The 27888-nt window shown below is 39.3% G+C and overlaps 6 protein-coding genes across 7 annotated transcripts; all 6 read left to right on the plus strand.

The window, feature by feature from the left end:
- The first annotated feature begins 126 nt into the window (after positions 1-126).
- On the plus strand, positions 127-3154 carry PBRP (plant-specific TFIIB-related protein). The gene is made up of 3 exons (XM_086244421.1): positions 127-1081; positions 1373-1531; positions 2130-3154. Exons 1-3 carry the CDS (start codon positions 491-493, stop codon positions 2946-2948), a joined length of 1569 nt encoding a protein of 522 aa, XP_086100547.1. The 5' UTR covers positions 127-490; the 3' UTR covers positions 2949-3154.
- A 2660-nt stretch (positions 3155-5814) lies between these two features.
- Positions 5815-9084, plus strand: LOC147284647 (Leucine-rich repeat (LRR) family protein). Its single transcript, XM_086245161.1, has 2 exons — positions 5815-7282; positions 8350-9084. Exons 1-2 carry the CDS (start codon positions 6161-6163, stop codon positions 8635-8637), a joined length of 1410 nt encoding a protein of 469 aa, XP_086101287.1. The 5' UTR covers positions 5815-6160; the 3' UTR covers positions 8638-9084.
- Positions 9085-10032: 948 nt separating this feature from the next.
- Positions 10033-10805, plus strand: LOC147284648 (anti-muellerian hormone type-2 receptor). Its single transcript, XM_086245024.1, has one exon. It carries the CDS (start codon positions 10155-10157, stop codon positions 10647-10649), a length of 495 nt encoding a protein of 164 aa, XP_086101150.1. The 5' UTR covers positions 10033-10154; the 3' UTR covers positions 10650-10805.
- Positions 10806-12060: 1255 nt separating this feature from the next.
- LOC147284649 (F-box protein At5g07610-like) lies at positions 12061-14383 on the plus strand. 2 transcript variants are annotated; one of them, XM_086244540.1, is made up of 2 exons: positions 12061-12190; positions 12956-14383. In XM_086244540.1, exon 2 carries the CDS (start codon positions 12989-12991, stop codon positions 14090-14092), a length of 1104 nt encoding a protein of 367 aa, XP_086100666.1. In that variant the 5' UTR covers positions 12061-12190; positions 12956-12988; the 3' UTR covers positions 14093-14383. The 2 variants fall into 2 exon arrangements, with proteins under 2 accessions (XP_086100666.1, XP_086100667.1); XM_086244541.1 differs by having other exon boundaries at positions 12089-12190; positions 12940-14383.
- A 2286-nt stretch (positions 14384-16669) lies between these two features.
- Positions 16670-20184, plus strand: LOC147284650 (F-box protein At5g49610-like). The gene is made up of 3 exons (XM_086245084.1): positions 16670-16764; positions 17886-18040; positions 18772-20184. The coding sequence occupies exons 2-3, from the start codon at positions 17891-17893 to the stop codon at positions 19915-19917; spliced, it is 1296 nt and encodes a 431-aa protein (XP_086101210.1). The 5' UTR covers positions 16670-16764; positions 17886-17890; the 3' UTR covers positions 19918-20184.
- A 1129-nt stretch (positions 20185-21313) lies between these two features.
- Positions 21314-24754, plus strand: LOC147284651 (proline-rich receptor-like protein kinase PERK4). The gene is made up of 8 exons (XM_086245719.1): positions 21314-21973; positions 22055-22594; positions 23127-23213; positions 23335-23405; positions 23496-23572; positions 23817-23961; positions 24137-24301; positions 24491-24754. The coding sequence occupies exons 1-8, from the start codon at positions 21421-21423 to the stop codon at positions 24752-24754; spliced, it is 1902 nt and encodes a 633-aa protein (XP_086101845.1). The 5' UTR covers positions 21314-21420.
- Positions 24755-27888: the final 3134 nt, after the last annotated feature.

Consider the following 27888-nt stretch of genomic DNA (forward strand, 5'->3'; position numbering starts at 1 on the left):
CTATACCAACTTTTATCACATTGCATGTATACATGGGTGCATTATGTTGATCTACCAGATTGGGAATTGTCCGAGACAACTTTATGATTGTCTCGGACCTTTGAGATTAACGTGAATGTATGTAAAAAGTTAAGAGCCTCATTTTTATAATTAAGTTTAGAATTCCAAAATCAAAGTGAATGCATGTAGAAAGTGTACAACCTCATTTTATGATTTGCCTAAAATCAATTCACTGAGAAAACGGATTGAGTAATAACTATAAGTAAACCAAATATTAAGGCGAACAGTTTAGCTTAATTTTTTTTGTTTTAGAAAAAAAAAAAAAAAAAAAAAAGATAGAGCAAAATATTAGATATATAATAGGAGTTGACCAGAATAACGGAGCACTGTGAACTCTGAAGAAGAGAGCGGCGGCCTGAGGCCCGTGAGCCCACTCGCAAGAGCCAAGAACAGCAATCGCAGTGAACAAGGAACCAAAAGAAAGACAGAAATGAGGTGCCCGTACTGCTTGGCAGGGCAAGGTCGGTGCGCCACCAGCAGCTCCCGTCGGTCCATAATGGAGTGCACGTCCTGCGGGCGCGTGGTGGAGGAGCGCCAGTCTCAGTTCCACCACCTCTTCCACCTCCGCGCCCAAGACAACCCTCTCTCCCTCGTCACCTCCGACCTCCCCCACCCGGCCCACCAGGCCCAACAACCCAACGACGAAGACGATGAGGACCCGTTCGAGCCCACGGGATTCATAACCGCCTTCTCCACCTGGTCCCTGGAGCCCAGCCCGCTCTTCCTCCGCTCCTCCCTCTCCTTCTCCGGCCACCTCGCCGAGCTCGAGCGCACCCTCGAATCCTCCTCCAATTCCTCCTCTTCCTCATCCACGGTTGTGGTCGACAATCTCAGGGCCTACATGCAAATCATCGATGTCGCTTCGATTTTGGGCTTGGACTACGACATTTCGGACCACGCGTTTCAGCTCTTCAGGGACTGTTGCTCCACCACTTGCTTGAGGAATCGCAGCGTTGAAGCCCTTGCTACTGCTGCTCTCGTCCAGTCCATCAGAGAGGCCCAAGAACCCAGAACCCTCCAGGTACTCACTCTCTTCTCACCTTTTTGCTAATTGGGTTTTCATGATATATTATTGTAAATTAATTTCTGATTAGAAATTTTCATTTTCATAGTTGTTCATCATATTGAAGTATTCAGAAACTTTCCTTTCTGTCAAAATTTGGTGAAATGTGTAATCGTGTTGTAGTGGGTAATTTACTAGGATCGAATTGTTGTGTTTCTCAGTAGCAGATGTGTACAATTGCTGTGTTGTGACCATCCTTTTCTAGCCCCAGAGCTTCTCTGTGACTTGGCATTTGCTTCTTTGTTGCAGGAAATTTCGATTGCAGCCAATGTACCCCAGAAGGAAATCGGCAAGTACATCAAGATACTCGGGGAAGCCCTGCAACTAAGTCAGCCCATCAACAGCAATTCGATCTCAGTGCATATGCCGAGGTTTTGCACCCTCCTCCAACTCAATAAATCTGCTCAGGTACCTTTTTGGCGCAAAATTTGCTACTTGAACTGCACATTGAATTTGCATTACTTAAGTTGAGTCCTCTGCCTGCATAAGCCTTGATGTTTTATGGCTGGATGGTAATTGAAGGAAAGAAATATGGCATGGTATGTGCGCAATCTAAAAGACTTGGGGAATCCAATTATTATGATTTAAGAGTTGGGAAACTGTGAACCCAAAGGAGACATAGAGATGGAAGTTGTGGAAGGGTTTACCTCACAACAACTAGTCAAACCAAATATTTGCTAAATTCTAGTTTTGATATGCCAGTTTCCATTTCATTGAAAGCCAATTGGTGGCACATTTTTAATATAAACCGTGGAAATGACGTTTTAGTTTCTTAACCACCTTCACAATATCCCTAATGAGTTTCTTATTTGCTTCATTGGAATCTTACAATCTCTTCAATATATGGAGTGAGGTTTATGGAATCGCATTCCTAGCAGGAATTGGTTGCATTTAGTGAATTAAACTGTTGTGATTTATGTTGACAGTTTTGAACTTTGATGTGATATTAGACTGCTTGAATCTTCCTCCTGATCAAGTCTGACCATGATTCTCGTATTATTTGTAGAAACTGGCAACTCACATTGGAGAGGTTGTCATCAACAAATGCTTCTGCACTCGCAGGAACCCCATTAGCATCTCTGCAGCTGCGATATATTTAGCCTGCCAGCTTGAAGACAAGCGAAAAACTCAGGCAGAGATTTGTAAGGTGACTGGTCTTACTGAAGTCACTCTGCGGAAAGTCTACAAGGAGCTCTTGGAGAATTGGGACGATTTACTCCCATCTAACTATACTCCAGCTGTTCCTCCAGAAAGAGCGTTTCCTACCACTGTAATTGCTTCAGGCCGTTCGTCAGCACCTAAAGCTGATTTAGTTGAAATACCTGCTTCTTTGGACAGAGAGAAGCAGCCTGAAATAAAACTTAACAAACCAATCGAGGGCTTAGACATGAACCTTCAGGCCTTTGGTAAAGAGGACTTTGAAAGTAAAGGTAATTCTCGAGGTTCACAAACCACTGTGTTGACACCTTTCTGGCAACCCCAGATTCCATTTGGGACATCTGATTCAAGGACAGCAGGAAAGGAGTCTCAGAATGGTGCTGGAGGAATGGACATCGATGAGGCGCAGCCTAACCAACAATTTGAGCAGAAGATGGATAAGGACACAAAGGGTCCTACTAGTGCTCGAAGACCAACCTATATTTTGAGTCCCCCAGCTTCAGCTGCGAGTTCAGTTAACAGGCAGTTTCGGTGCCCACCTTCATTAGGTTCTCCTGAAAATGTTCAATATGTGCTGCCACCGAAGCTAGCACCAGGTTATACCGAGCTCAGAGGTAGCAGAGGTCAAAATGGAAGAGACAATGCCAAACCGAGTGGGGATACCTAGTGGTATAATTGCTTTTCTGTTGTATATAAGCCTAAAACATTACAGAATATAGCTTCCCATGATCCATTTAATTCTTCAGTATTTCGGTGTCAAATGCTTGTTTTAGCCTTTTAGGTTTGAAGAGAGTTTAAATTAGTTGTTTATGGGAATTGTAGAATTACAGAACTAAATCATGATTTTGCCTAATTTATGATCTTCATCTGCTTTGTATAATGGTTCTCTGTTTGGTTTAGAGCTTTTGAGCGAATATGTTATTTGTGTTTAATTTAGTTTCATTCCCAGCAAATCCACAGCCCAGTTGGGCATTGGAACTGTTCAAGTGGTATTAGGTAAGGTGAGGCTAGGTTTGAATATTTATGTACAAAAAGTTAAGATCAAGAAGAAGAGATAATTATAATTTATTAGTTTGTTAGGTTTAATCTTAGCTATCGAAGTAAGTAGGTTGGTTATGGCCAAAAAGAAAAAGTAGGATGGTTAGAAAAAATTATTGTATTGTTTTTACGAACTAGAAATGAAAATAAGATATTAAATAATGACATCATCTTGAGACAAAAAAATTGTTTACTATTGATATAAATAAAATGATTAATTACAATTATATACCATTTTTTAACTTGTTACTTCAAGTTCAAAAAGTTGCATTAAGGTGCCTTAACTATGAAACCGTATCAGTTAGATACTTCCGTTAGTCTGGCCGTCAAAAAGACAATTATCTGATGACGTGGCACACGCGGACCCACTACTAAAAGACTTCATTTCAATTTAGTACTTCAAATTTATCATGTTTTTCAAGTTTATACCTTAAGTTCAAAAACTTACAAATAAATAAATGTTTTCCAGTTTTTATCTCAACTTCACCTTAACTTTTGACTCATCAAATCTCTACCAAAATCATCAATCTTATACTCATTTTGAAGCTATGAATTTTCTCTTTACAACTATATAAAAATCATGCAAAAAAAAGTTATAAAACCCGAGATAATTGGTCACAAAGTAGGCTACTTAAAACTGCCAAAATTTCCAAATAAATTGGCAATATTTGGTAGCCTAATTTGTGACCACTTATCTCTCGTTTTATAGCTTTTTTTTGAACTATTTTTATATGGTTACAAAGAAGAGATTCATATCTTCAAAATGAGTATAAGATTGTTGATTTTGGTTAGACCTGGAAAAATACCCAACGACCCGTTAACACGACCCCGAACAACCCTTAAATTTGCAGGTTTGGGTTAGCGGTTAGCGGGTCGTGTCCAAATCGTATTGATCCGATAACAACCCGTTAGGATAACGGGTCGTGTCAATGCCAATCCGTGAAATCTCTTAGACCTTTTAAAAATAAGGGCATTTAAGTAATTTTAGACACCTAACAAAACTAAAGTTCCAGCTAAACCTAATTCATTCACTCACTCATTTAGCCGCTCCCCCCCCCCCCCGACTCACACTCACTCTCTGAAGTTCAAAGTTTTATCTTTCATCTCTCTCTATCTTTCTCTCACAAATCACAATCTCACAATCACTCTTACTCGTGAACTCAGTACAAGTACCAAGCTCTCAGCCTCTCAGTCAGTCAGCTTCAAGCTCTCAACTTATCATTGGAGCTCAAATTGGAGAAGAAGAACGAGTCGTCGAAGGCCTGCGACTCAAGCCGTCGAAGGCCTACGAGGCTGCAACTCGAGCAGTCGGCGAAGCAGAAGGCAGAAAGCCAGAAACCATTAAACCTAGGCCAGAATCATTATGTCTCACTTCTCTATCGATCTCAACAAATCCATAATCACTCTATGTGAATATCTCACTCACTCTCTCTCTTTCTCTCTCCCTTTCTTTCTCTCTCTCTCTCTCAATCTCGACATCATAAGGCAGAAACCCTCTTTGATTCTCTCAAGCTCTCAGCCTCTCACTGATCTCTGGAGTCTCGATTCCCATTAGAAGATTGGATTGAATTTTAGATTTTTAGGCTATAATTTCTGATTTATTCTAAGATATATATTAATTATAAGTGTGTTTTAAAAATAGTAATTTTTTAACGGGTTAAAGGGGTCGTGTTGTGTTTACCCGTTTTAATTCGTGTCGTGTTTGTGTTTGACACAAACCCGCAAAACAAGACCCGTTTGTCAAGTCTAATTTTGATAAAGATTTGATGGGTCAAAAGTTGGGGTGAAGTTAAGATAAAAACTAGAAAATATTTATGTATTTGCAAGTTATTAAGCTTGAGGTATGAACTTAAAAAATATGGTAAAGTTGAGATACTAAATTAAAATTAAGCATTTTAATGGTGGTGTCCACGTGTGCCAAGTCATCAGATAACGATTATTTTGACGGCCAAACTAACGGAAATACCTAATTGACATAGTTTAGTTATTAGAGTACTTTAATACAATTTTTTAAACTTGAAGTGCTAAGTTATAAAGTGGTATATAATTAAAGTATATAATTATAATTTACTATAAATAAAATAAATCGAAAAACAAAATAATTAGTTAACCAAAACAACGAAACCAGCATATATCCAACTACGACATGCTACGCTAACTGTCCGTTGGTAAGCGTCGTGGCAATTACGTAATTGTGTCAGATCCCATAGGCATATCTCTAAGAACCCCCGATATTTACACCATAATGACGTGTTTGTCATGGCGAGACCGAGACACGTTTCTCTCCCCCATACAAACAAACACAACAAATTGGAATCTGAACCGTCCAATTTGTCCACGTCAGCGATCCGTGCCTTCTCAATCGACCACCCACAAACCTCCAATAATTTACATAGGCTCAGACCTTGCGGATAGGTTCAGCCCCCCCGAACCCTAGCCACGGAGCGTGAAGACTTACGAACCCCCTCTAGAGGTTTATCTCGACTCACCCACTCACCCAATACGAATAGGAGAGAGAAAGATAGAGGAATTTTTATTTTTGCTCCTGAAGCATCTCCTACTTGCAGACCAGATAGTCCGTACATCAAAAAATTAGGGTTTTAAAGCGGTTCAAAAAGAGGATTCGAATTTGGTGTCGTTTTGATCTTCAAATCTAGGATTGGGGCTACAACTAGGGTTAGAGTTTATGTTATCATTTCAATCTCCGTTGGATTGAAGCTCTGGCTCTTGTGCTGTCCATGCCTTGAATCGATTCCTATTGTCCAGAAATATAAAAAGAATTAGCGATAAATTTATATTTATTTTTCTCGTTGTATGAGATAAAGTAGGGTTTGGTATTTGATGGACGAGATCTGGGAGCGAGCCGTCGAGACAGCGCTAGACGGCCAGAGTGACCCCGCCGCGGCTCGGGCGCTAACCCTAGACGGTGCGGTCAAGTGTGTCCAGGGTCGGCTCCCGCCTCCGAGCCTCTTGGAGAAGTTCCAGAACCTTCAGCACCTTTCGATCGCAAACGTCGGCGTTTCGTCGCTGGAGCAGTTCCCGAGGCTCCGGAACCTCCAGAGTCTCAACCTCTCAGACAATCGAATAGGCGGAGGCCTCGAATTTCTTGTGGAAGCCGGGTTGGACTCGCTGAGAGACCTCGACCTCTCGAATAATCGGATTCAGTATATTGAAGATCTTGCCCCGCTCGCGCAGTTGAAGCTTGTCTCGCTTGATCTCTATGAGTGTCCCGTCACGCGCGTCAAGGATTATCGATCTAGGGTTTTCGGGTTGATTAAATCGTTGAAGTATTTGGATAAGATGGACGCGGAGGAGAACGAGCCGCCGGAGTCTGATGACGAGGACGAGGATGAAGAGGACGAGGAGGACGACCCTGGCAGCGGTGAAATCGATGGCGAGGATCGGCCACTTAGGCTGAATAATGGCCATAGTGAGGCGATTGAAGGAGTTGTCGATGTTGATGAGGATGAAGAGAGTGATGCCGATGAGGAGGAGACCGTCACAGCTACCAGGGCCAACGGACTAAATCACCAGGCCTCCAATGGGTTTCGGGTTGCACCAGTGGCGGGTGAAGATGGAGATGAAGAGGAGGAGGACGGTGACGATGATGATGATGATGAGAATTATTCCGGGGAGGAAATTGATGAAGAGGAGGGTGAGGATGATGATGTGGTGGAGGTTCATGAGATTGAGGACAGTGATGATGAGGAAGATGGGGTAGAATATGACGAGGACGATGACGATGATGATGATGAAGACGATGAGGAAGAGGAAGTGGACAATGATGAGGGGGATCTTGCAGAGCCAGAGAGTACGGGGAGGTTGACGAGCACAGAAGGGGAGATAGATGGCCACGAGCAAGGGGAGGATGTCGGGGACGAAGATGATAACGGAGAGACAGGGGAGGAGGAGCAGGGTATGGAAGAAGGTGGTGAGTTTGTGGATGAGGATGGTGAGGAAGAGGTGAGACTCCCTTTGCAAGAATATTGCTATATTCTAATATTTGGTGTTCTAAGTTTATCTTTATAGTACGTTATAATCTCATTTGCACATTACATCTAGTGTTTGATTGATTTTTTTGGCTGCGTTAATTGTTCCAAAGCTAATGTTCTTTTAGATCACTGGAGAGAGGAGACATGGCTGCTAATCATGTCATGCACCATCTTCTGGGTAGAAGTTGGTTTTCTGTATATATTGATTGGTGTTCTGTAGATTATGTTGTGAAAGGTTTGGACTATAATAGGTTTTAGGTTGTTGTGCCTTTATTCTTTGTTAATAGTTGTAGTTTTTTGACCTTGTAAGTTGTAACCCTCTGAAAACGTGATTTTTGCCTTGACAATGTATGTGTAGTAATAAAGTTGGAAAAATCATTTTTTAATGTAAATGATGGTCTATTGTTAAAATATGTGGAAAATATTTTTCTTTAAGAACCCCCACTTGTATTTCGTGTCACTGATAAACCTTTTTTTTTTTTTTTTTTTTCTTTCTGGTTAGAAAATCTTCATTCTGAAGTATCATGTAATTCCAATGTAGCATGAATTTGTGTTTTAATGTTTATTTGTTTTTTGACTCTTCCAAATATAAGTATGCTGTAGAAAGTTTAGTTTTTGTTATATCCTGTAGATAAAGAAATATAAATATGAAAGCCTTGTTTTTTTGTCAATTGTCCTCCTATGCCTTTTAAGCAAAGTGCACTTTATTATCCAGCTCTTTTTATTCATAAGACTAATATTTGATGTGGAGATTTTATAGAGTAAGTAGTGTTCTCATTTTCTGGCCCTTAAATGTGAAAGATTTAGCTAGTTAGCTGTACACGGTTGTGGAGTGCTGTTCTGTGATTATTTTGTTTGTTGTTTATTCAGGGTAGTATTTGCTCACCTTTATTGATACTGCTGCAATTTTATTGTTTGAAAGTGCTGTTATGGTTAGTGGTCAATTTGTCTTTAGGTTCTCTGTTATGAAATATACGTACTTTCTATTAGTTTGTGGTCTTCCAATCCATTAACTCACTGAAATATGATTGATTGCAGGAAGAAGACATTGGTGCAGGTTACTTAGTTCAACCTGTGGCACAGGCTGAAGAAGACGATGCTGGCGGCAGCGACATGGACCCAGGAAATGAAGAAGGTGATGGTGAGGAGGAGGAGGAAGTTGAAGATGATGATGAAGACGATGAAGTTCAGGTGCTGCCCCCCTCTTCTTCTTCACAAGTTAAGAGGAAGAGAGATGAAGTTGCAGATGATGATGACAATGGTGAGGATGACGAGGAGGATGATGATGTTGTTGAGTACAGCAAGTCTTCGAAGAAGCATCGTTGACCCACATAATCTGTCAATGTTATTTACGTTTTTCTTGATGCCTTTCTAGCTTGGGAACAGGGAACTTCAGATTAGATTAGATTGGTTGGTAGACTGGTAGTGTTTTTCATGATCTTGTTGGACAAACATATATATATATATATATGTTCAGGATGTTTTAAGTTCAAAAAGTCGTTGGTGTTTGACCCCCCCGCTTGAATCTCTTACATAGCCGTTGCTGTATGTTATTCAAATGACAGTTATGCGCGGTTCTGGTTGGGGAGGAGTCAGTTTCAAAAGTATGAGTAAGATGGAGGGAAAAGAAACTTCAAATTGTCATTTTTTTTTTTGCTCTGTTTGTCCAACCAGGTTTATTTTTTGTTGTTTAAAAAAGGGGGGGGGATGTAAAACGCTTGTAGATAGTTTTATCCTTATTATGTTCCATTCAATCAAGTTGGCTTCGATCCAGTCTTATGTGCACCACTTTATATTATTATTCAGCAGGTGACGTACAATTTATCTTTTATCTTTATATTTTGGTCAATGGTCTTATTGCCAGGTGGCAATGATTTTGAGGTTGATGATACTCCACACTGCAAAGCCATGTGACATGGGACCTAATAATATGGTACACTTGGTTCTATTTCTGAGTAGCTGAGCTGGTTGGAGTCCATTGGATGGCTTTTAATGTAATGTAATTGGTGTATGTAACAAATTAACAGTATATTAATCAGCATTAGTCACAAGATAAAGTCTATTTGCACGAGCTACTCATTTGAGCCAAGTTGAAGCTCCAGCTGAAGGAAACAGCTCAGCTGGGCAATGCTCAATTACGGCGGCCTCCATTTCACGCTAGTTTGGTCAGCTCTGAGCTGAGACAAGGTAGTAAACGTAGAAGGAAACAAAGAGGGTTGACATTAGTGATTAGAGTTTTACCTTGTAAATAATAATTGATTAGTATACAAAACTGCACTCGTGCATAGAAATTTTTTATTCAAATTTATTTTAGCCTACGAGATATTTCTTTCTTTCTTCAATTACATTAAGAACAATAATTACAGTATATTTTATCATTCAACCCTTAATTTCTCCCAAAACTTAATTTCAATTGCATCTACGGGCTGCTGAAGTCACTTCAATATTTATAATTGATTTAACTATTAAATGTATTGGCTTTCATTTGTCCTCAATTAAAGTATAATTGACGTTGATCTAACATAATCTTAATTCATTAATGCGTTCATTCTCCATGTCACCACTTGAAAAAATTACTATGTGTATTCGATATATTGTCACATGTTATAACCAATCCAACATATAAGGGTATTATTATATGATATATTTATATTAGTAAGGTATAATATTAATAATATTCACTCATACGTTAAATTAATTACACCGCCGCACAGTGTATTAGATACACAAAATAATTTCTCACATGACCCCAGTGGCCCTTCCATTTTTCATAAATTAGTTCCAAACATCTGTCTCTCAGACACTCACACATGTTCTGATACAGTACAGTAAAATCCTCAAGGATGTTGCTACTTTCGCCTGCATCCACCTCACTAGTATCAGTAGCAACTAACATCTCCAATGTCACATATAGAACAACAATTAGGGTGCAGGCCCCACTCAAGGTCTTAGCCATGGCAAAGGAAAGCAGCGACGACGGTGGCGGTGGCGTTATAGAGAAAGTGGCAATAGCAAGCGGCCTAGTCTCGACCCCGGTGATTGGTTGGTCACTCTACACCCTCAAGACAACTGGGTGTGGTCTGCCTCCTGGACCAGGTGGCTCAATAGGTGCACTGGAGGGTGTGAGCTATTTGGCTGTCCTGGGAATTGTGGGCTGGTCCTTGTACACCAAAACCAAAACTGGCTCTGGCCTGCCCAATGGCCCCTTCGGCCTATTGGGTGCTGTGGAAGGTCTGTCTTACTTGTCCTTGCTCTCCATTCTTGTGGTCTTTGGCCTCCAATTTTTTCAGCAGGGCTCCATTCCAGGACCTCTCCCAACTGACCAGTGCTTTGGATGAATGAGGATGTGAGATTTTGGGCCACTACAATTCTATCTTGTGTTTGTGGCCATAGTTTTTCTAATTTGTCCTGCTTGTGAAGCACTAGTATAATGTATATGGTATTTGTCTGCTCCTCATTTAAGGTATAAATTTGAGCACCCATCATTGTAGCCACCGTTGCTTTTGAATTTAATACAATGAGTTAATGAGTTATTAATTAACCCTATTTATAAATTTAATCAAACTTATCATCCTTGCAATTCCTGAAAATCCAATCTCTGAAAATCATTTTTTGATGTGGGATTCCTACTAGGGATAGAGTATAGGAACATGTTTTAAAAAGAACTTTTCCTTGTCCTTTCTGATCTTTTAAACCATTTCAATGTCTCCAACTTAAATCTTTTAGTAATCCTATGATTCTGAGGCAATTTACTTGGTTTTATCAAAGTAGTCCTATTATTTTGAGACACCATGGCATAAGGTGGGATTAATATTTGAAGAAGATTCTAAATTTTAGTAAGCATTTGTATTCGATAATTCAGGCCAAGGTTTCTCTAAGTACAAGTTCAACACACAAGCCCCAGGGTCCTAGAAAACTAAGGTATGAGCATACTTGACTTCCAAAAACTATATAGGGTGTTCTTCGGTTCAAAATCTTTCGTTTTTAATAAATTTGCATCCAATTCAATACAAATTATACATTTTGTAATCCAATCTCATCCAATTTGACATTAGAATTTGATTCAATTAACATTGAATTGAAATATATGATTGGGTTTTTGATAAAGGAAAAAAATTGTTAAAACACAAATAATAATTATCATCAAATCAACTATAATGACAAATTATAATAAAACTGTAGTTTAATATACCTAACAAATTTTATCAAAGGATAAAAATGACTCATTGTTTCTAAAGTTTTAAATGTCTACAAGACCACAAAAAAAAAAAGTATGAAACAAAATTCAATTGGATTTGATTGTATTTTCACGAACAAATCCAATATCTGATCCAATCATATCGATTTTTTTATTTTGAGATTCAATCCAATGCAATTCGTCAAAATCATTAAAATCAGTCAAAATAATTGAATTAGTCAGTTTGAGTGGATTGAATTGTGACTTGGAACTATTAATTGCCTTATATAAATCAAAGCAATTTCTTCATACAATCAATTTCCAAATAATTTCCTTATGTAAGTCAATAGTAATTCCCTATTATAAATCATTTTTCAAGAATTTAAAGATAATGAATTGTATTTATCCTGACCCAAAAAAAAAAAAAATTGTATCTAACATTTCATGGTGAGGATATCCTCAACTAGAATAGAAATGTCCTATTCCGAGCTAGAATAGTAATACTCCCAGAATCCAAACAGCAATCCTGACTCCTGCTTCTCAGTTCTCATAGACTTTTATAGTCAAGCACTCAAGCTGAGTGCTTCTTAAACACGAGTAGAGGGCCCCAAGAGCTCTCGCAGTTCAATAAAACGTCTCTTCGCTCTTCAACATCTCCGTCGCGATCAAGAGCTCTCGCCGTTCAAACTCGCAATCCGATTGGTACGATCGCTTTCCACTCTCCACTTTTAATATCACTTTGTAATTTCCTTTAATCATCGATTTGATCGGATAATTAGCGTTGTTAATCGTGATTAACTCTGTCTGCAAACCTTTACTTTAATTCTGTATGTTTGGATTTTGCCTTGAAAATTATTTAGTTTTTTTGTGGTCTGGTTTTCGCTGTATGCCTCTCGATTGTATAGAGTCTGTTTGGTTGCTAAGAAAATGTCGTTGTCTATGCTCACAGTTCTTATTGTTTATAAATGTGAGGAAAGGAAAAACAGTGCAAGCCCAATTTTCGTTAGAACTGTGGATTTTTGAAAGATATTCTTTTTACAAATTTATTGTGGAGAACCCGAAATGTAGATTGTCATTAACTAATTTTAATTGGGCAAATATGCATAAACCAATAATGATTCATAATTGTTGGTCATAAGAAGAAATAGGACAATTTATTTTGGTAAGTATTTAGAAATTGATTATGAGATACACTATCCTTTCAGGATTTTACCTCTATAATGGAATATGTGTCAAGCCCAGTATCTCGTCGAGTATAGAGCACATTTGACACAATATTCTCAAAACCCTTGGCAAGAAGAAAACATGATAGTGTGTAAAAATCAAAAATGAAAACATTCAGAAGAACCAGAATGACATTCATGTCTTGTTTACATTTGCTTGTGTGTTCGGATATCTTTTCCTTATTGTATTTATGGTGAACCTGTAATCTTAATTTTCTTTCCTATAAGGTATTATTAACTGCAGTTCCAAGGAGAAGAAGTTTTCATTGAGAGCCTAATGGATCGAGGAAGGAGAAGTCAGTTAGTAGCGAACAGAAATAGTATGATATACATGGACCTCAAGGAGATAATTAGGGATCACGCTCTCCCATTTCTGCCTGCCAAAGCACTTTTCAGGTTCACTGGGGTTTGTAAGGAGTGGAAGCTCCAGATATCAACTCCCTTCTTTGCCCACAAGCAGTCAAATAGTTTTTCTGATATCTCAGGCTTCTTTTCTCAATCCCATTCAAACCCAACTTCGTTCATCTCTCTTGACCCGAATGCGTATGGTGTTCCAGACCCGAATCTGAAGTTTTTGCCTGAGCCAGTTGACATAAGGACTTCTGCCAACGGACTTCTTTGCTGCCAGGGTCGTGATGGATATAAGGCTTACTACATTTGCAATCCTGTTACTAAGCGGTGGAAGAAACTTCCTAAACCCAGTGGTGATCATGGATCTGACCCTGCTTTGGTTCTCATCTTTGAACCATCCTTGCTCGACTTTGTGGCTGAGTACAAGCTAGTGTGTGCTTTTGAAGCAGTTGATTTTGATAATGGATATGAATTTGAGATCTATTCCTCCAGGGAGGGGTCTTGGAGAATTTCTGGTGAGATTTACTTTGGCAATAAAAAAATCTTGCCAAGATCCGGTGTTCATGTGAACGACATAGTTTATTGGCAGGGATCGGATGGTGGGATTCTTGTTTTTGACCTGAAGATGGAGCGTACACAAATCCTTAATGGCAATTATTATGGTTATGGAAATAATGGGTATTCTTCCTTGGGTGTGATGGATGGAAAGCTTTGTGTGACAAGGGCTCAGGGTACAGGATTTACTGTGAATGTGTTGTCCAATGCTTACACAAATACAATGCAGATGACCAGCAAGGCCAAAACATGGGAAAGCAAACATCAGATCCCTATATCCCCTTCACTGCTATCTGGAGTGTCCTATGATAACTTTTCTGGTATTGTATTGTTTGCAAGTGGAAATGTGGTCTTGTTTCACAGTGGCGGAAACCTCCATTCATATGACCTGAAGACTAAAGAAACTCGATGTGTGGGTGAAGTTGATCGCAATGCAAGGGTTGTTTCTCATGTGAACAGCCTTGTGGAGCTCTAATCAGCCTCTCTTCATCTCACTGTCCTATTTTGCCATTGTGCAACCATGAAGAAAAAGATACTAGGCAGCTTATAGGTGGTTATGTTTGAACTAATTTGTAAAGTTTCTTAGGTTATGTTCTTATTGGGCTTGCGTTCATGGCATTCTAAATTGTCCATGCGTTTGCACTCAACTGCTTATTTGCTCATCTGCTTTTTGTAGACCTGGTGCTTGAGACATCATGCATGATATGGGGTTTATATTAGACTAAAGAACAAAAAAAGTAGATGGAACCTTTTCTATTTGAATTCACAGGATCTGTCTTGCTTTTAAACTACAATTGTTGGTGTTTTCCTTTATATATAGCTTGCCATGATCTCTAACCGACCCATCTCTAAAGTTCTTGCCAGAGCTAGTTCACATCAGGGCTTATGCCAATGCACTACTTTGCCACTAGGATCGCACTAAAGATAAAGCCTAGCTATTACATTTGCAATTCTGTTGCCTAGCAGTGGAAACCATCTTAGTGAATTATTCATTACTCAACTTTGTTGTTGAGTACAACTGTACAAGCTGTTTTGTTCATTGGGTGAAATTTCAAAAATGACAACATTACACAAGGCGGTTACAAAAATGTCACAATTTAAAAATGTTCACTTAAGTACTTAACCTAAACTATAATCTACCCTTATCAACACTCTTCGTTGTCAATTAATGGTCGATGGTTATCCATACCCGCGATCACAACTTGTGTAAGAGTATCTCCAATAGTAAGCTATAACATCAAAGTAGAGGTAGTTGAGTCTCCAACCCATTTGCAAAACACTTTCCCATATGCATATATAAAGGGCCCTTCCAATAAGGGATCCCTCATTTAACACTAAATGAGAGATCCTTTATTGGAAGGGCCCTGTACATATATATATATATATATATATACTAGCATTTCCACACTCGCTTTCTGCGAAACGGCTGTTTCTATTGCACAAACACTAATATTTTGACAAGCGTAATCAGTTTAATAGATAACGGAAAATAAATTTGAGAAAATTAATTAAGAAAAGAGAGACGGCAAACCAATTCTCATGGGCGGGAAAGTAAATTTGGAAAATAGATAACCGATTATTAGATTTAAGCCGAAACGATTTCAACCATTTAGACTCGGAGATAATTAAAAAATCGTTATGATTTATTATATATATATATTTTTTTTTTTTCTTACAGTTTCACATTTTGTACTCCAAAATCTTGAGTTCCAAAATCAGACTCCATATATTTTGGAGTTCAACATTTCTTTTTCTCTAAATTGCTATATCACCCTTCGTTCCCCTTTCAAAATATTCTTAAAATATACTATTGTGGATATTTAAACTATGTAGGCTATGTAGCGTAGTTCAAATTTTTTTAAAGATAAGAATATTTTTAGAATATATCATTATAGAAGTCCAAAATAAAGATAATGATAGTTTACTATTGGTCCATTGGAGATGCTCTAAATAAAATACTAAATGCTCCACACATTGACAACTGTTTCTACTTAATAAGTTTCAAGATCTTGGTGGAGAATATCGACTCTTGTATTGGCTAATGCATTTACCAACGGTTTAGTGATGTGAGTACGTGATCAGAGGTCGTACAAGACACGTGACATGACTGCCCTAATGAAGAATCTCTCATTATTAGTCAAGAAATGAGTCGAATATGGTTGATACAAAACAAAATACTTTCATTCCACCGGAAGTCCTTAAGTGGGGGTAGTTTAGACCTTTCAAAGTCTAGAAGTGCTATTTTTGTAGGCATCTTCAAATATTGACATTTTTGTCAAGAAGGGAGGTGGTAAAAACAAAGTTCAACTGATACGAGGGATAATATATTCAAGGGTTGGATTTAATATGATTATAAAATTAATGTGTGATTAAAGTAAATTTTAATCCTTATAGGTATTGTCCTTCACATATTCCTTATATTTTGTCCCTTATATTAGCTATATTGAGTAAATACATAAGTCAATATATGTATTTTACTAACTTATGTGTCATTTTGTCATCAATATTTTATTCCTCACAAAATTTTTACTACATTGGATGAGGTAAATAGTTAGAATAAATATTATTTATTGTTTTCAAAATTCACATATAGACAAAATAATATGCAAGTGACTTTTCATGTATTTAGTATCATAGGTGCCAATTCGACTCCCCCCCCCCCGCCCCCTCCAAAAAAATAAAATCTCATGTATTAACAATAAATATGATACTAACATTTATAATTATAGCAGAATTGTAGTCTCTAGCATTATCGATAAATTTATTAGGAAAAGAAAACAATTATAGTTTGATGACTTGGACTAAAATCAATCACTTGGATTCCAAGAAACAAATGTACTAAGTACAGTTGTACAGTCCAACAAGAGTCTCCTTGGATCGGCAACAGGCCCTACAATATCTCACTTGACAAACAAGAAACTTAAACCTCACGCAACTTGGACCTGTTCTGAGCTCCAGATCAATTCCGGACGTACACGTGTCTATTCACGATAGAAAGCCGATACAAACCCTTCCCAAGGAAGGAACTGAAGAACTTACAAAGTAACTGCTATCAACCACGACCACAGAGTCGCTCTCTCTCTTGTTCAAGTTCAAGTTCAAGTCAGCGTTCGCTTCGATCGTCGGCCATTTCTCACGGCTACGACGGTAAGCTTCTCGTCGTCCTTTTTTGTTGGTCTTAATGTTCGTTTTTGCTGGTCGTAATTGTCGTTTTTAGGGTTCTTCAGAGTTCAGAGCGAACCGGCAATGGAGTAGAACCCAACTCGCATTGCCTCTTTCTTTCGACATGAAAGAAGCCCAACACTCACGGGCCGAGTGCTTGCTCTGTTTTTTCATTTGGGTTTTTTCTTTTTTCAATAAATCTTGAGTCTTTCAGGCTCTTCGTTTTACTTTCATGAGTGGGTTTTTCTCGTTGTTTTCGATCATTTCTAAGCGTCCCACTGTCTCTGTTTTATGAGGTTTCTTTGATCATTCTTGAGTGTTTTTGTATCTAGGGTTTCGTAATAGACCGTCCTCTGTTTTTTATATCTACCCTGTTTGGTTACTGAGAAACCCAAGGGAAATGAAAGAAAACCGGGACTGAAGACTTTGTGATTTCGGTTTGAATTCGATTTTCGAAAAAAAGACCAAATTCTACCGAGAAAACAAGAAAGTCGCGTTGAATTTTTTAGTTTGCATTTGATTTTCGAAATTGTTTACCAAGTGGGGCAGGTCCTAAAATTACGTGAATTGAGATTGTAGAAAATTTATTTTAACATTTTCCTAAAATTACGTGAACAGAGCTGTAAATTTTTGAAGATTCAGTGATTTCCTCCATACCTGATTTTTCTGTACTTCGTATTCTTATTTTGTTTGGTTTCTTTTGTACCAAGCAACCATAATTAATTAGGGTTTAATTTGGCAGCAATATTGTTACGAGGCTTAAATTAATCTTTGTCCTGCTCACTTTGAATCAAAGTTTTCCTTCTTGAGTCTCATCTGGTAAGTTGAGATTTTTTATTTTAATTCTCATGGATTCTCCTTAAGGATTATAATCTTGAATTTTTGTCGAGTAATGGGTTCATTAACTCATGAAATGGAATATACGATTAGTTTTATTTGAAAACTAGATTGCCCTGTCTAATTATCATATGTACTTTGTCCCTTCTCCCCCTGTGTTGTTTTCTACTTGTTACTCATTTGTCATAGGTTTGATTTTGGGTCAATTGAGTATCTTCCTTGAATGATTATTAAATGTGTTATAATTTTATAATCAACTTGTTATGCAGAGTTAATGGAGGATTCTTGGGAACATATCATGGATAATGATCACAATCGTGCGGGTACTGATTCTGAAGAAGATGGATTTTATGACTGCGGGAAACACTACGGGAACCGATGTCCATCTCCGGATCAGTTGGAGGTTGTGGATGGTTATTATGTGGTATGTCATTGGCAGATTGCTTTTATTTTTCAGACTATTTATTTTCACCTAATAAAATACATGGTTGATAATGTTTGGTAGTGGCAGAGTAATCATTTATGACTCTAATTACCAGTGTAGGGTTGGAAGGGAATAGTTAGCACTTAGCAGATTTTCTTTTCAATTTTGGTGATGCTTGCTTTATTTGTGCACTGATTTTGTTTTTCTCCTAATACTCTTATTGTTATTTTTATCATTTCTTTCAGCTGTAATTTGCTCTGCCCTGCTCATTTGAGAGATCTTTCATGTGTATCATATTGCTGTCTTCCTGTTTGGTTAATTGATTGCATTGACATTACATTTTTGGGACCTCAAATTATCTACAAATTTGACTTTTTCTAAATTCAACCATCTACTTGGAAGATCTTATATGAAATTTTGGAAGAGGAAGGGTAGGTTTTGCCCTACTAGTAGCATTTTTGGCTGCTGTGGGTGCAACCAGATTAGGCAAGCTGTTAGAGGGTCCTATTTGGGCCTAGATCTCCCTGTAACAATTTCTAGATTAAAGAAAAATCATTCATGTAGAATAGTGTCCCTGGATGAGTTCTACTCTAATTTTCTTTTTCCTTTTTTGCTTGGTTTGATTATGAATTGGAGGCTTTGTCATTGTTCATGTGACTGGATGTTCAAATTATCTTTTCAGTTTTTTTTTTTATCTTCAATGCATCTTGATGATTTTCTTTTTGTTGCAGTTTGATGAATATCCTTGCAAAAGTATCGCTCGTAGGAAATACCCTGGAATGCTTAAGGAGAAGATGGAACTCAAAGATGTTATAATGGAGCATGTTCTTCCTTTCCTCCCTGCCAAATCACTTTGCAGGTTCAGAACTGTGAGCAAAGAGTGGGATCAGTGGATTACCTGCCCTTTCTTCATTCACAAGCAAACTAACAACTTCCAGGACATCTCTGGCCTTTTTTGTCAACTCCCTGGTGACAAGCCTTTCTTCATCTCACTCAATAATGATGCTTATGGCATTCCCAGTCCTTCTCTCAGTTTCTTGCCTGAACCAGTTACTGTGAGAAGCAGTTGCAATGGTCTGCTCTGCTGCCAAAGCTGCAATGGTGAAAATGACTACTACATCTGCAACCCTGCAACCAAGGAATGGAAAGTGCTTCCCAAGTCAGACTTTTATCATGGACCTGAATCAGCCTTGGCACTAGCTTTTGAGCCTTCGGTGCTTAATTTTTCATCACACTTTGAACTTGTTTGTGCCTTCTCCTTTTCTGATCAGCCGGTTGTCTGTTTTGAGATATACTCTTCAAGGTCAAGCTCTTGGAGACTCGCTGAGACAGTATGCTCTGAGCTTGATGCTTTGAAGCTGATTGGTGATGGGCACTTTCTGAAGGGTGTGGTCTTTTGGGAAACGTCTGCTGGGGCAATTTTGGCTTTTGATTTGAGGGAGGAGCAATATGGTACTCTGCCACTCCCTCCCGGCAGCGGACCACAAGGCGTTATGACAGAGATGTATGGGGAGCTGTGTTATATTCTGCCTTGCAATGAAGACCAGAAATGCACCTTGGACATCTATGGCGATATAGACCTGATTCTGAAGCAGAGAATTTGTCTTAACATCCCTGACAGATTCAATAGATTCATCAATGTTCCTGAACAGCTGAGGGCTTTGGCTTGTGTGAATGATGATGCGGTGATTATTCTTCATGGAAAGAAACTGATTGCATATCATGTGAAAGCAGGGATGGTTGAAGTTTTAACAAGTAATGTCAGCTCTGATTCTGGATATGTGAAGTATCTTCCATATGTGAACAGCCTTGTACACGTGCGTACAGCCTTCATGCACAGCCTCTTTTCCATGGATCCTACGATTCCCACTGCTTAATTAGGTGGCTAGAGTCTTTGTTTTTTGGTCGATAATGGATAATTAGAGTCTTTTTGAACACCCTTAATTGTCATATATGAATTGCTATAAGGATTTTGATTGTTTGCAAGTTCAATTCTGAACTTCTTTTCATGCCCGAAGTGGTGGAGAAGTTCTAATTTGAAACTTGTTTTAAGGTCACAATCTTTGTTATGGCCATTTGGCTGTCTATGATGCAGATATGAGAACATCATTGAAATATATGTACCAAGTCATTTGCTCCTTGGATGATGATTTGTTGAGTGCTGAATATAGTTCATTTCTTGAAGCAAATTTAAACCTCATCCCTGACATTTAGACTTTAAGCTTTCAGAGTAGTTGGAAGACATTTCCATCCTAAACAAATGCTGTGCTTCTAATAACGAATATAGTTACTACAGAATGACGAATATACTTTTTACAAAATGACGGATATGTGCTAGAATTGGACTTAATTTTGCCGTGGTGTGAGGCGATAACTACTAAATGGGTATGAAATGATGGATTTGTACGTGCCCTAGAAATACACATGTGGTTACTATTCTTGTACCTCTACAAGCTGTTTTTACTCAGTTGAAGGGGGTTATATATTGTGTGAAGACAAGCGTGGAAGGTGGAGGAAAGTCTATATTTGAAGTTTGGTTAATATTTGTTGCTAATTGTGATGGAGCCAACTATCTCAATGACCAAGTACACGTACACGGGACTCCAGCGAGGAACAGGTAAAAGACATAACCAACTCAATCTAAGTTAGGGGTTGCAGACACAGAAACATAGGTTTTGAGATCGAGAGAGAGCTAAGGTGAAAGGTTCCTCCTTTGTAGGAGGTAATGGCAAGGACAGAGTTCCCCCCTTTCTCTTTCCTTTGAGAACCCTCTTACCTCTCTTCATTCATCTCCAGGTAGTTCTACATGCACGTACGTACACCTTCATTTGTCATTTGTCCCCATTACTTGCAAAAACATATACATACATGCATATATATTAATTTTTATCCATAAATTATTTCAAATCTCAAATAAAGTATATTAATTATCCAGATCTTATAAGTTTTTTTCTTTTTATTATTAACAACTAGCGTCCATAAGATTTGGATTCAGGACTTTCTCCGACAAAGAAGAGACACCCAGATCATATATAAGTAAAGCAAAGACAGTGTGCATGCATGCGGTCTGTTAATAATGATGGGGTGGTCATGTACGTGGAGCAAGATTAATCTTGCTATCTCTACTTGGTAGCTCATGTAAATTAATTAATTGAACATTTGTTAAATATTTAATTTCTTTGCATATATATATGTGTGTGTGTGTGTGTGTTAGATTAATGCTAATTAATCACTTGTTTTAATTAATTTATTCATGGTGATGTTCAGGGGTCTTCAGTCATTGAGACGAGCAGTTACAGAAGAGGTGAAGTTTCCGGCCGCCACATTATATCTATTTTGGGAATAATCCTTGGCCGGAGGTACTTGTTGAAGACCCAATAATGTCTTCTAACGGTTCTTCGTCCCCGGACTCTTCACCTCCTGCGCCGCCATCATCAGACTCGTCACCTCCAGACAACTCCCCACCTCAATCATCACCACCGCCATCAAGTCCCTCTCCTCCAAAGGAATCCCCACCAAGCAAAGATTCCTCACCGCCGCCACCACCGCCAAACGATTCATCACCGCCGCCGCCATCATCAGATAATCAATCCAACAATGATCAATCTCCTCCTGCTGCACCTTCGAAAGGGAATTCGACCACCGCAACCCCCACTACTTTTACGCCACCTGCAGCCCCGGGACGTTCTCGGCCTTCTGCGCCTGCCGCCGGTGTACTATCACATCCGCCGCCAGCGCGTAGTACTCCAAGTCCGCCAGAAAACCAAGATAAACCTAATAATAACTCAGATGACACAGCTAAGATAATAGGAGGAGTGGTGGCTGGCGGGTTGGTGATAATAGTTCTTTTGCTCATCATTTGTGTGCTTTGCATCAGGAGGAAGAAGAGAAGGCGTGATGAGAACATGCAGTATTATGCAGCGTCTCGCAAAGGTACGTGCCAAACCCTACTCTATATCACCATGCATGCACTAATTAATCCAATTGATTCACGTACTATTGGGTTTCTGATAGGTGGTGGTGACTACTACAACAATGTACAACAACAAAATGCATGGCACAACATGAATCATCCGATGGGAGCAGACCATGTGGTGAGGCTAAACCAACAAGCAGCTGGTGGTGTTGGCTCGTGGACTTCACCGTCCCATCAGATGCCACTGAGCGGCGAGATGAGCTCAAACTTCTCTGGACCGCGGGGACCCCCCTTGCCGCCACCCTCACCACCAATGGCACTTGGGTTCAACCAGAGCACCTTCACTTACGATGAGCTGGCAGCCGCCACAAACGGGTTTTCGCAGGCCCATTTGTTGGGTCAGGGCGGGTTCGGGTACGTGCACAAGGGTGTTTTGCCTAATGGAAAAGAAGTTGCGGTCAAGAGTCTCAAGTCCGGTAGCGGCCAAGGAGAACGAGAGTTTGCGGCCGAGGTGGAGATCATTAGCCGAGTTCATCACCGCCATCTTGTATCACTGGTTGGATATTGCATTGCTGGTGGCCAGAGAATGTTGGTCTATGAATTTGTTCCCAATAACACGATGGAATATCACCTGCACGGTCAGTATCACCAGACTAGCTAATTTTACTAGCTGCATGCAATATATTGTTGTCTATTTTCTAATAGTTTAACCTTTTAGGTTTAATTAATTGCTTAACATAATATAAAACTTTGATTTTAGGAGATTTTAAGTTCGAAACCTTTAATATTATATGTTCTCTCCCTTTTTTATTGGTTTACAATGCATAGGGAGTGCTACAAACCTTTAATGTATGTTTTGTCTTTATTTATCTGCCCTCTATGTCATATGATCGAGACTACACATGAGAGAGTATGTTAATTTGATATACTAAAAAAGTTACTAATGCAGTCATCCTATGTTATGTGACTGTTTTTTGACTTTTAGATTTGACGCATTCATCTTTCTGCTATTAGAATATGGATTTTTTACATATTGTTAAATTATTGGTATATCTTTCAAATACTGTACCAACAACGGACTCCTTGATAGCGCTTATGGTTTTGGTTTAGTGGTTGTCCAATTTTATTAATAAGGAACCATTAATTGTGAAAATATTTTTGGGGTTGCAGGAAAGGGTCTTCCGCCTATGGATTGGTCAACCAGGCTTCGGATTGCAATTGGGTCTGCCAAAGGGCTTGCATACCTTCATGAAGACTGTAAGAAAGTCGCAGCCCTTACGTACCTTATACATATATACCTTTTATTTTATGATCTCGATCTCTGTTTTGAGTGCATTTAATTAGTCTCATCAGTTCATTGCAAATTCAATGCATGCAGGCCACCCAAAAATCATCCATAGGGATATTAAATCTGCTAATATCCTCCTTGACAACAACTTTGAAGCCATGGTATGTGTGTTAATGCTGGCATGATTATTAATTGGCATAATTCATACAATAATCAATCAATCATCATCCTTCTAATATGTTCTTTTTCAGGTTGCTGATTTTGGGTTGGCTAAGCTATCTTCTGACAATTACACCCACGTTTCTACACGAGTCATGGGAACCTTCGGGTAAGTCATATATGACTGAGATTTAAACAAACAAAAACAAGCACAACAGAAAATCCAAATCCTTGATTTTGAGTTCTTTAATTAACTTGCAAGAGCTTGAACAATATATGACTACCAAATTATATAACGTGCCATTTTAATTAACTCAATCTTAATTAGTCTTAATAACTAATGGTTGGACCAATATATACTTACCAAATTAATATACATGATTAAATTTGGGTTTTGTATCTAATGAATGCAGGTACTTGGCTCCAGAATATGCATCAAGTGGAAAGTTGACAGAGAAATCTGATGTTTTCTCATATGGGGTCATGCTCTTGGAACTCATAACTGGAAAGCGACCAGTGGATCCTTCAAGTGCAATGGAAGACAGCTTAGTGGACTGGGTTTGTACTTAATTCCTCTATTCTTTGCAAGTTTTAATTTTATGCTGAAAAGAAAATTAAGCAAATTAATTAAAAGCTTCTTCCTAGCTCTTAGCTAGTGTACGTTGTTATGTACGTACTATCAGTACTATGTATTCAATTAGGCTTTTGTGCAAACACATGTGATACATTGCAGGCTCGACCACTTCTCACAAAAGCATTAGAGGATGAAAGTAACTATGTTGAGCTAGTAGACATCCGCTTGGACAATAACTACAACCAACATGAGATGGCGCGCATGGTGGCCTGTGCTGCTGCCAGCATCCGCCATTCCAGTAGAAAGCGCCCAAAGATGAGCCAGGTATATATGTTCGGACCAATCGTGAAAAGTATAACCTAAAATTTTAAGGAGTATCATATAACTTATGTATTATGTTGTCTGACTCTTAATCTCTTAATTTAACACTGCACATTTACACAAGAGACTATTAAATAATCGATAATTTATATTGAAAATTTGACAATATAAGATCTCGAACTGTGGTAACAGATAGTAAGAGCATTGGAAGGAGATGTATCGCTGGATGACTTGAATGAAGGGACAAAACCAGGGCAGACCACTGTATACAATATGGGTAGTGGTGGTGGTGGAAGCTCAGACTATGACACACAGGCATACAATGCTGACATGAAGAAGTTCAGAAAGTTAGCCCTGTCAAGCCAGGAGTTTGGGAGCAGTGACTTAGGGACATCTAGTAATGACTCTCGGGAATCCCCAACGCCCCAGAACCAAAAGCAACAACAATACCTTTGAGCTTTGAGCTTTGAGCCCCCACTACAAAATTTAATCACCAGAGCTTAATTAATTAAGAAGATGATCATGACATTACAAAATGATGAGTGCAGTACTAAGAGAAAACAATTGATCGTCATGATCATATACATGCATGCAATGTGGTTACGTACTCTTTTCTAATTTGTTATTGAAATTTGGCATTTGGGATACCTAAAAAGAAAAAGAAGGTGAGAATATTGATCCACGCGCGGCCCGCGAAATGTGCTTGGGAAATTCGTATATGGGGCCAATTGAGATGTGACCCAAATCTGTTGATTAGTTTGATTATTGACAATTGTATTCGTTGATAATATGGATTTGTACTATACAGTCTATACCCGTACAAATACTTGGACATGAACAACCGCGTAAATAGCTTAATTTTCTGTATTCTTATGAAGTACATCAAATATTTTAATTATTTTATTCAATAAAACTATTTGACACATACAAATCACTTTACTCATCACATCTCTCATAAATGTTGAAATTATCTATACAAATGATACATATCCTTTGATTAGACATAGATAAATAAATATGATACGTTTAGTATTACTTTTTTTTTTATACAAGTATCTTTATTTCAATATAAATTCCCTACAAAACTATGCCATTTGTGAGGGGCAATCTAGACACTCGGACTAGAGATATATCCGAGACCCAAACTCAAAAATTTACGACCAAATTTTGGGACCCAAACTTAAAATTCATAATTCAAACCTAGATTTGGGACCCTGAATTTAGACTCAAGATTGGAACCTTGTGCAACAACCCGACCCAAAGTTGACTTTTAAAAATATTGGACTTTCGTCTTTGACTTTGAGCACGTTGAAAAGGTCTCGAGTCCACGAGTTCGTAGACACGTGGCACGCGTCAATCGGAGTTACGGTTTGAAAGTTATGGGCGTTTAAAGCGAGGGGCAATTTCGTAAAATGACAAATTTGGGGTTTAAAAATTCAGATTTCTAGAAATTTCTCTCTCTCTCTAGAACACTCTCTCTCTCCTTTATATCTCTCTCTCTCTCTCTCCCGCACACTCACTTCTCCCTCTCTCTCCCCGACGCCCCTCCCCTGGCACCCTCTCCTCTCCGGCCTGCTCCCCTCGCCGTCCGGCCAGGAGACGGCGACGGCACCACCTCAGCCTCCCCCTTTTCTCTCTCTCCTCCCCCGATCCCTCTCTCCCCGCTGGCTCTCTCTCTCTTCCCCGTGACCTCTCTCCTCGACCCTCGGTCGTCCGGCGCCGGATTTCAGTGATCTGACCGGCGTTGGACTCGCCTCCACGCCGCCGACCTTCCAGTGGGGTCCGATCAGCCAACCAAGCCGCAACGGCGGCGCAGCGACGCCGTTTCTGAACGAAGCTCTCGACGGCGACTCAACTTTTCCGGCGAGTTCGAGGCCGACGACCACTTGGGTTCTCTTCCCCAGGCTCCGGCGAGTCCAGCCGCGTCACCCCCTTGCTCCGGTGATCGCTCACGGCGGCGAATCGACGATGCAAAAGCAGGCGGCTTCCACCGTCGATTCCGGCGATAATTGGCCATCGATCCAGTTGACAAAATCGATCCTCTAGGTACGGGTAATCTTTCCCCTAAGGTGTTGATGTTAAATTTTGAGATTTTAGAAATTCGATTTTAAGGGTTTATGTTATTTTTGGATATCTTGAAATTGGACTCAAATTCGTGTTGTTTTTGTGCAATTAAAGGTTCAATTATATGATTAGGATTGTTTGGAGTTCAATTTGGGTATTTTTAAGTTTGTGCCACCGCTGCCACCGTCGGCTCCGCCACTTGTGGCGGCGAGCCGGGTGATTTTCCTTGTCAATCAGCCTTCCCAGGACATCTAAAGGTCAGTTCTAGGGTTTGTTTGCATATTGGTGAGTGTTTGTGTGTTGTTAGGGCTGGGCAGCCACCGTGCGTGGTGGTTACCGTCCATTTCAGTCGTTGAACGGAAGTTGTGAACTCTGAATATTTAAATGTTGGTTGTCTGGTCTTAACAGGTACATGGGCTCGGGAAATCTCATTCACGATGCCGTTATGCTGCCGGATTTGGTATCCGAGCAATGGCACCGTGAAGGATATTTCTGTCTTTTACGTAGATAAATTGTGAGTGAAATCTATCGGTTTTTAAAGTAGAGTACTGTTATTGAATGATCTGTTTTGTGTGTTTGTTGCTTAAGTTTGGAAGGCTAAGTGTAGGATTTGGATTATGAGAATGAATTGATGAGGATTTGAGGCTAAGGAATTATTTAGGAATTATAGGGTTGCCCGAGAATAATTGCTGGATTAGAGAAGAAATACTTATTGTCGAGGATTAATGAAAATGATTAGGTAATTATCTTACAGAATAATTAAGTTACTTTTGAGGAAGCATTTGATATGATTTGAGTAACAAACAAGTGAAAGATCATGAGCAAGAATCAATTTCGGAAGGGATTCCTTGTTTCAGCAAAGCTCGGAGTAAACTGAGAGTAAATGTTTAAAGAATAAATTGTATGACAACAAGTGTAGATGACGATGCATATGTAGAGATGAATCTGAGAATAAATACATGAGGCATTTATACATTGTGAAACAAGGATAATTATGAGATGGTTCTGAGAATGTTGTGATTGAGGTTGTGTGAGAAATTCCTGCCTGCTCGTGTATAGATTCGCTCTGCACGAGAAGTGGCGAGCATCCTGCCTGCTCGTGCATAGATTCGCTCTGCACGAGAAGTGGCGAGCATTCCTGCCTGCTCGTGCATAGATTCGCTCTGCACGAGAAGTGGCGAGCATTCCTGCCTGCTCGTGCATAGATTCGCTCTGCACGAGAAGTGGCGAGCATCCTGCCTGCTCGTGCATAGATTCGCTCTGCACGAGAAGTGGCGAGCATTCCTGCCTGCTCGTGTATAGATTCGCTCTGCACGAGAAGTGGCGAACATACCTGCCTGCCCGTGCATAGATCCGCTCTGCACGGGAAGTGGCGAGCGATTTACAGTTTGTGGAGTGAGGTTTTGGTTGTGGAGTATAAATTGTTCTTCAGAGGTCGATTTACAATTTTGAGGGGATTGAAAAATGGATCTGAAGGAAGATATTTTAAAAGTAGTTGAAAGTTGGAGGATTTCAAAAAGCGTCGT

This window comes from Dryas octopetala, chromosome 5 (assembly GCF_963921425.1).
Source record: "Dryas octopetala chromosome 5, drDryOcto1.1, whole genome shotgun sequence".
Taxonomy (NCBI): domain Eukaryota; kingdom Viridiplantae; phylum Streptophyta; class Magnoliopsida; order Rosales; family Rosaceae; genus Dryas; species Dryas octopetala.

Coding starts and splice junctions, on each gene's coding strand:
- PBRP (XM_086244421.1), top strand. CDS start 491: ATGAGGTGCCCGTACTGCTTGGCAGGGCAAGGTCGGTGCGCCACCAGC. Junction 1,082..1,372: donor AAGAACCCAGAACCCTCCAG/GTACTCACTCTC, acceptor TCTTTGTTGCAG/GAAATTTCGATTGCAGCCAA. Junction 1,532..2,129: donor AACTCAATAAATCTGCTCAG/GTACCTTTTTGG, acceptor TATTATTTGTAG/AAACTGGCAACTCACATTGG.
- LOC147284647 (XM_086245161.1), top strand. CDS start 6,161: ATGGACGAGATCTGGGAGCGAGCCGTCGAGACAGCGCTAGACGGCCAG. Junction 7,283..8,349: donor ATGAGGATGGTGAGGAAGAG/GTGAGACTCCCT, acceptor GATTGATTGCAG/GAAGAAGACATTGGTGCAGG.
- LOC147284648 (XM_086245024.1), top strand. CDS start 10,155: ATGTTGCTACTTTCGCCTGCATCCACCTCACTAGTATCAGTAGCAACT.
- LOC147284649 (XM_086244540.1), top strand. CDS start 12,989: ATGGATCGAGGAAGGAGAAGTCAGTTAGTAGCGAACAGAAATAGTATG.
- LOC147284650 (XM_086245084.1), top strand. CDS start 17,891: ATGGAGGATTCTTGGGAACATATCATGGATAATGATCACAATCGTGCG. Junction 18,041..18,771: donor TTGTGGATGGTTATTATGTG/GTATGTCATTGG, acceptor TTTTTGTTGCAG/TTTGATGAATATCCTTGCAA.
- LOC147284651 (XM_086245719.1), top strand. CDS start 21,421: ATGTCTTCTAACGGTTCTTCGTCCCCGGACTCTTCACCTCCTGCGCCG. Junction 21,974..22,054: donor TTATGCAGCGTCTCGCAAAG/GTACGTGCCAAA, acceptor GGTTTCTGATAG/GTGGTGGTGACTACTACAAC. Junction 23,573..23,816: donor CGAGTCATGGGAACCTTCGG/GTAAGTCATATA, acceptor TAATGAATGCAG/GTACTTGGCTCCAGAATATG.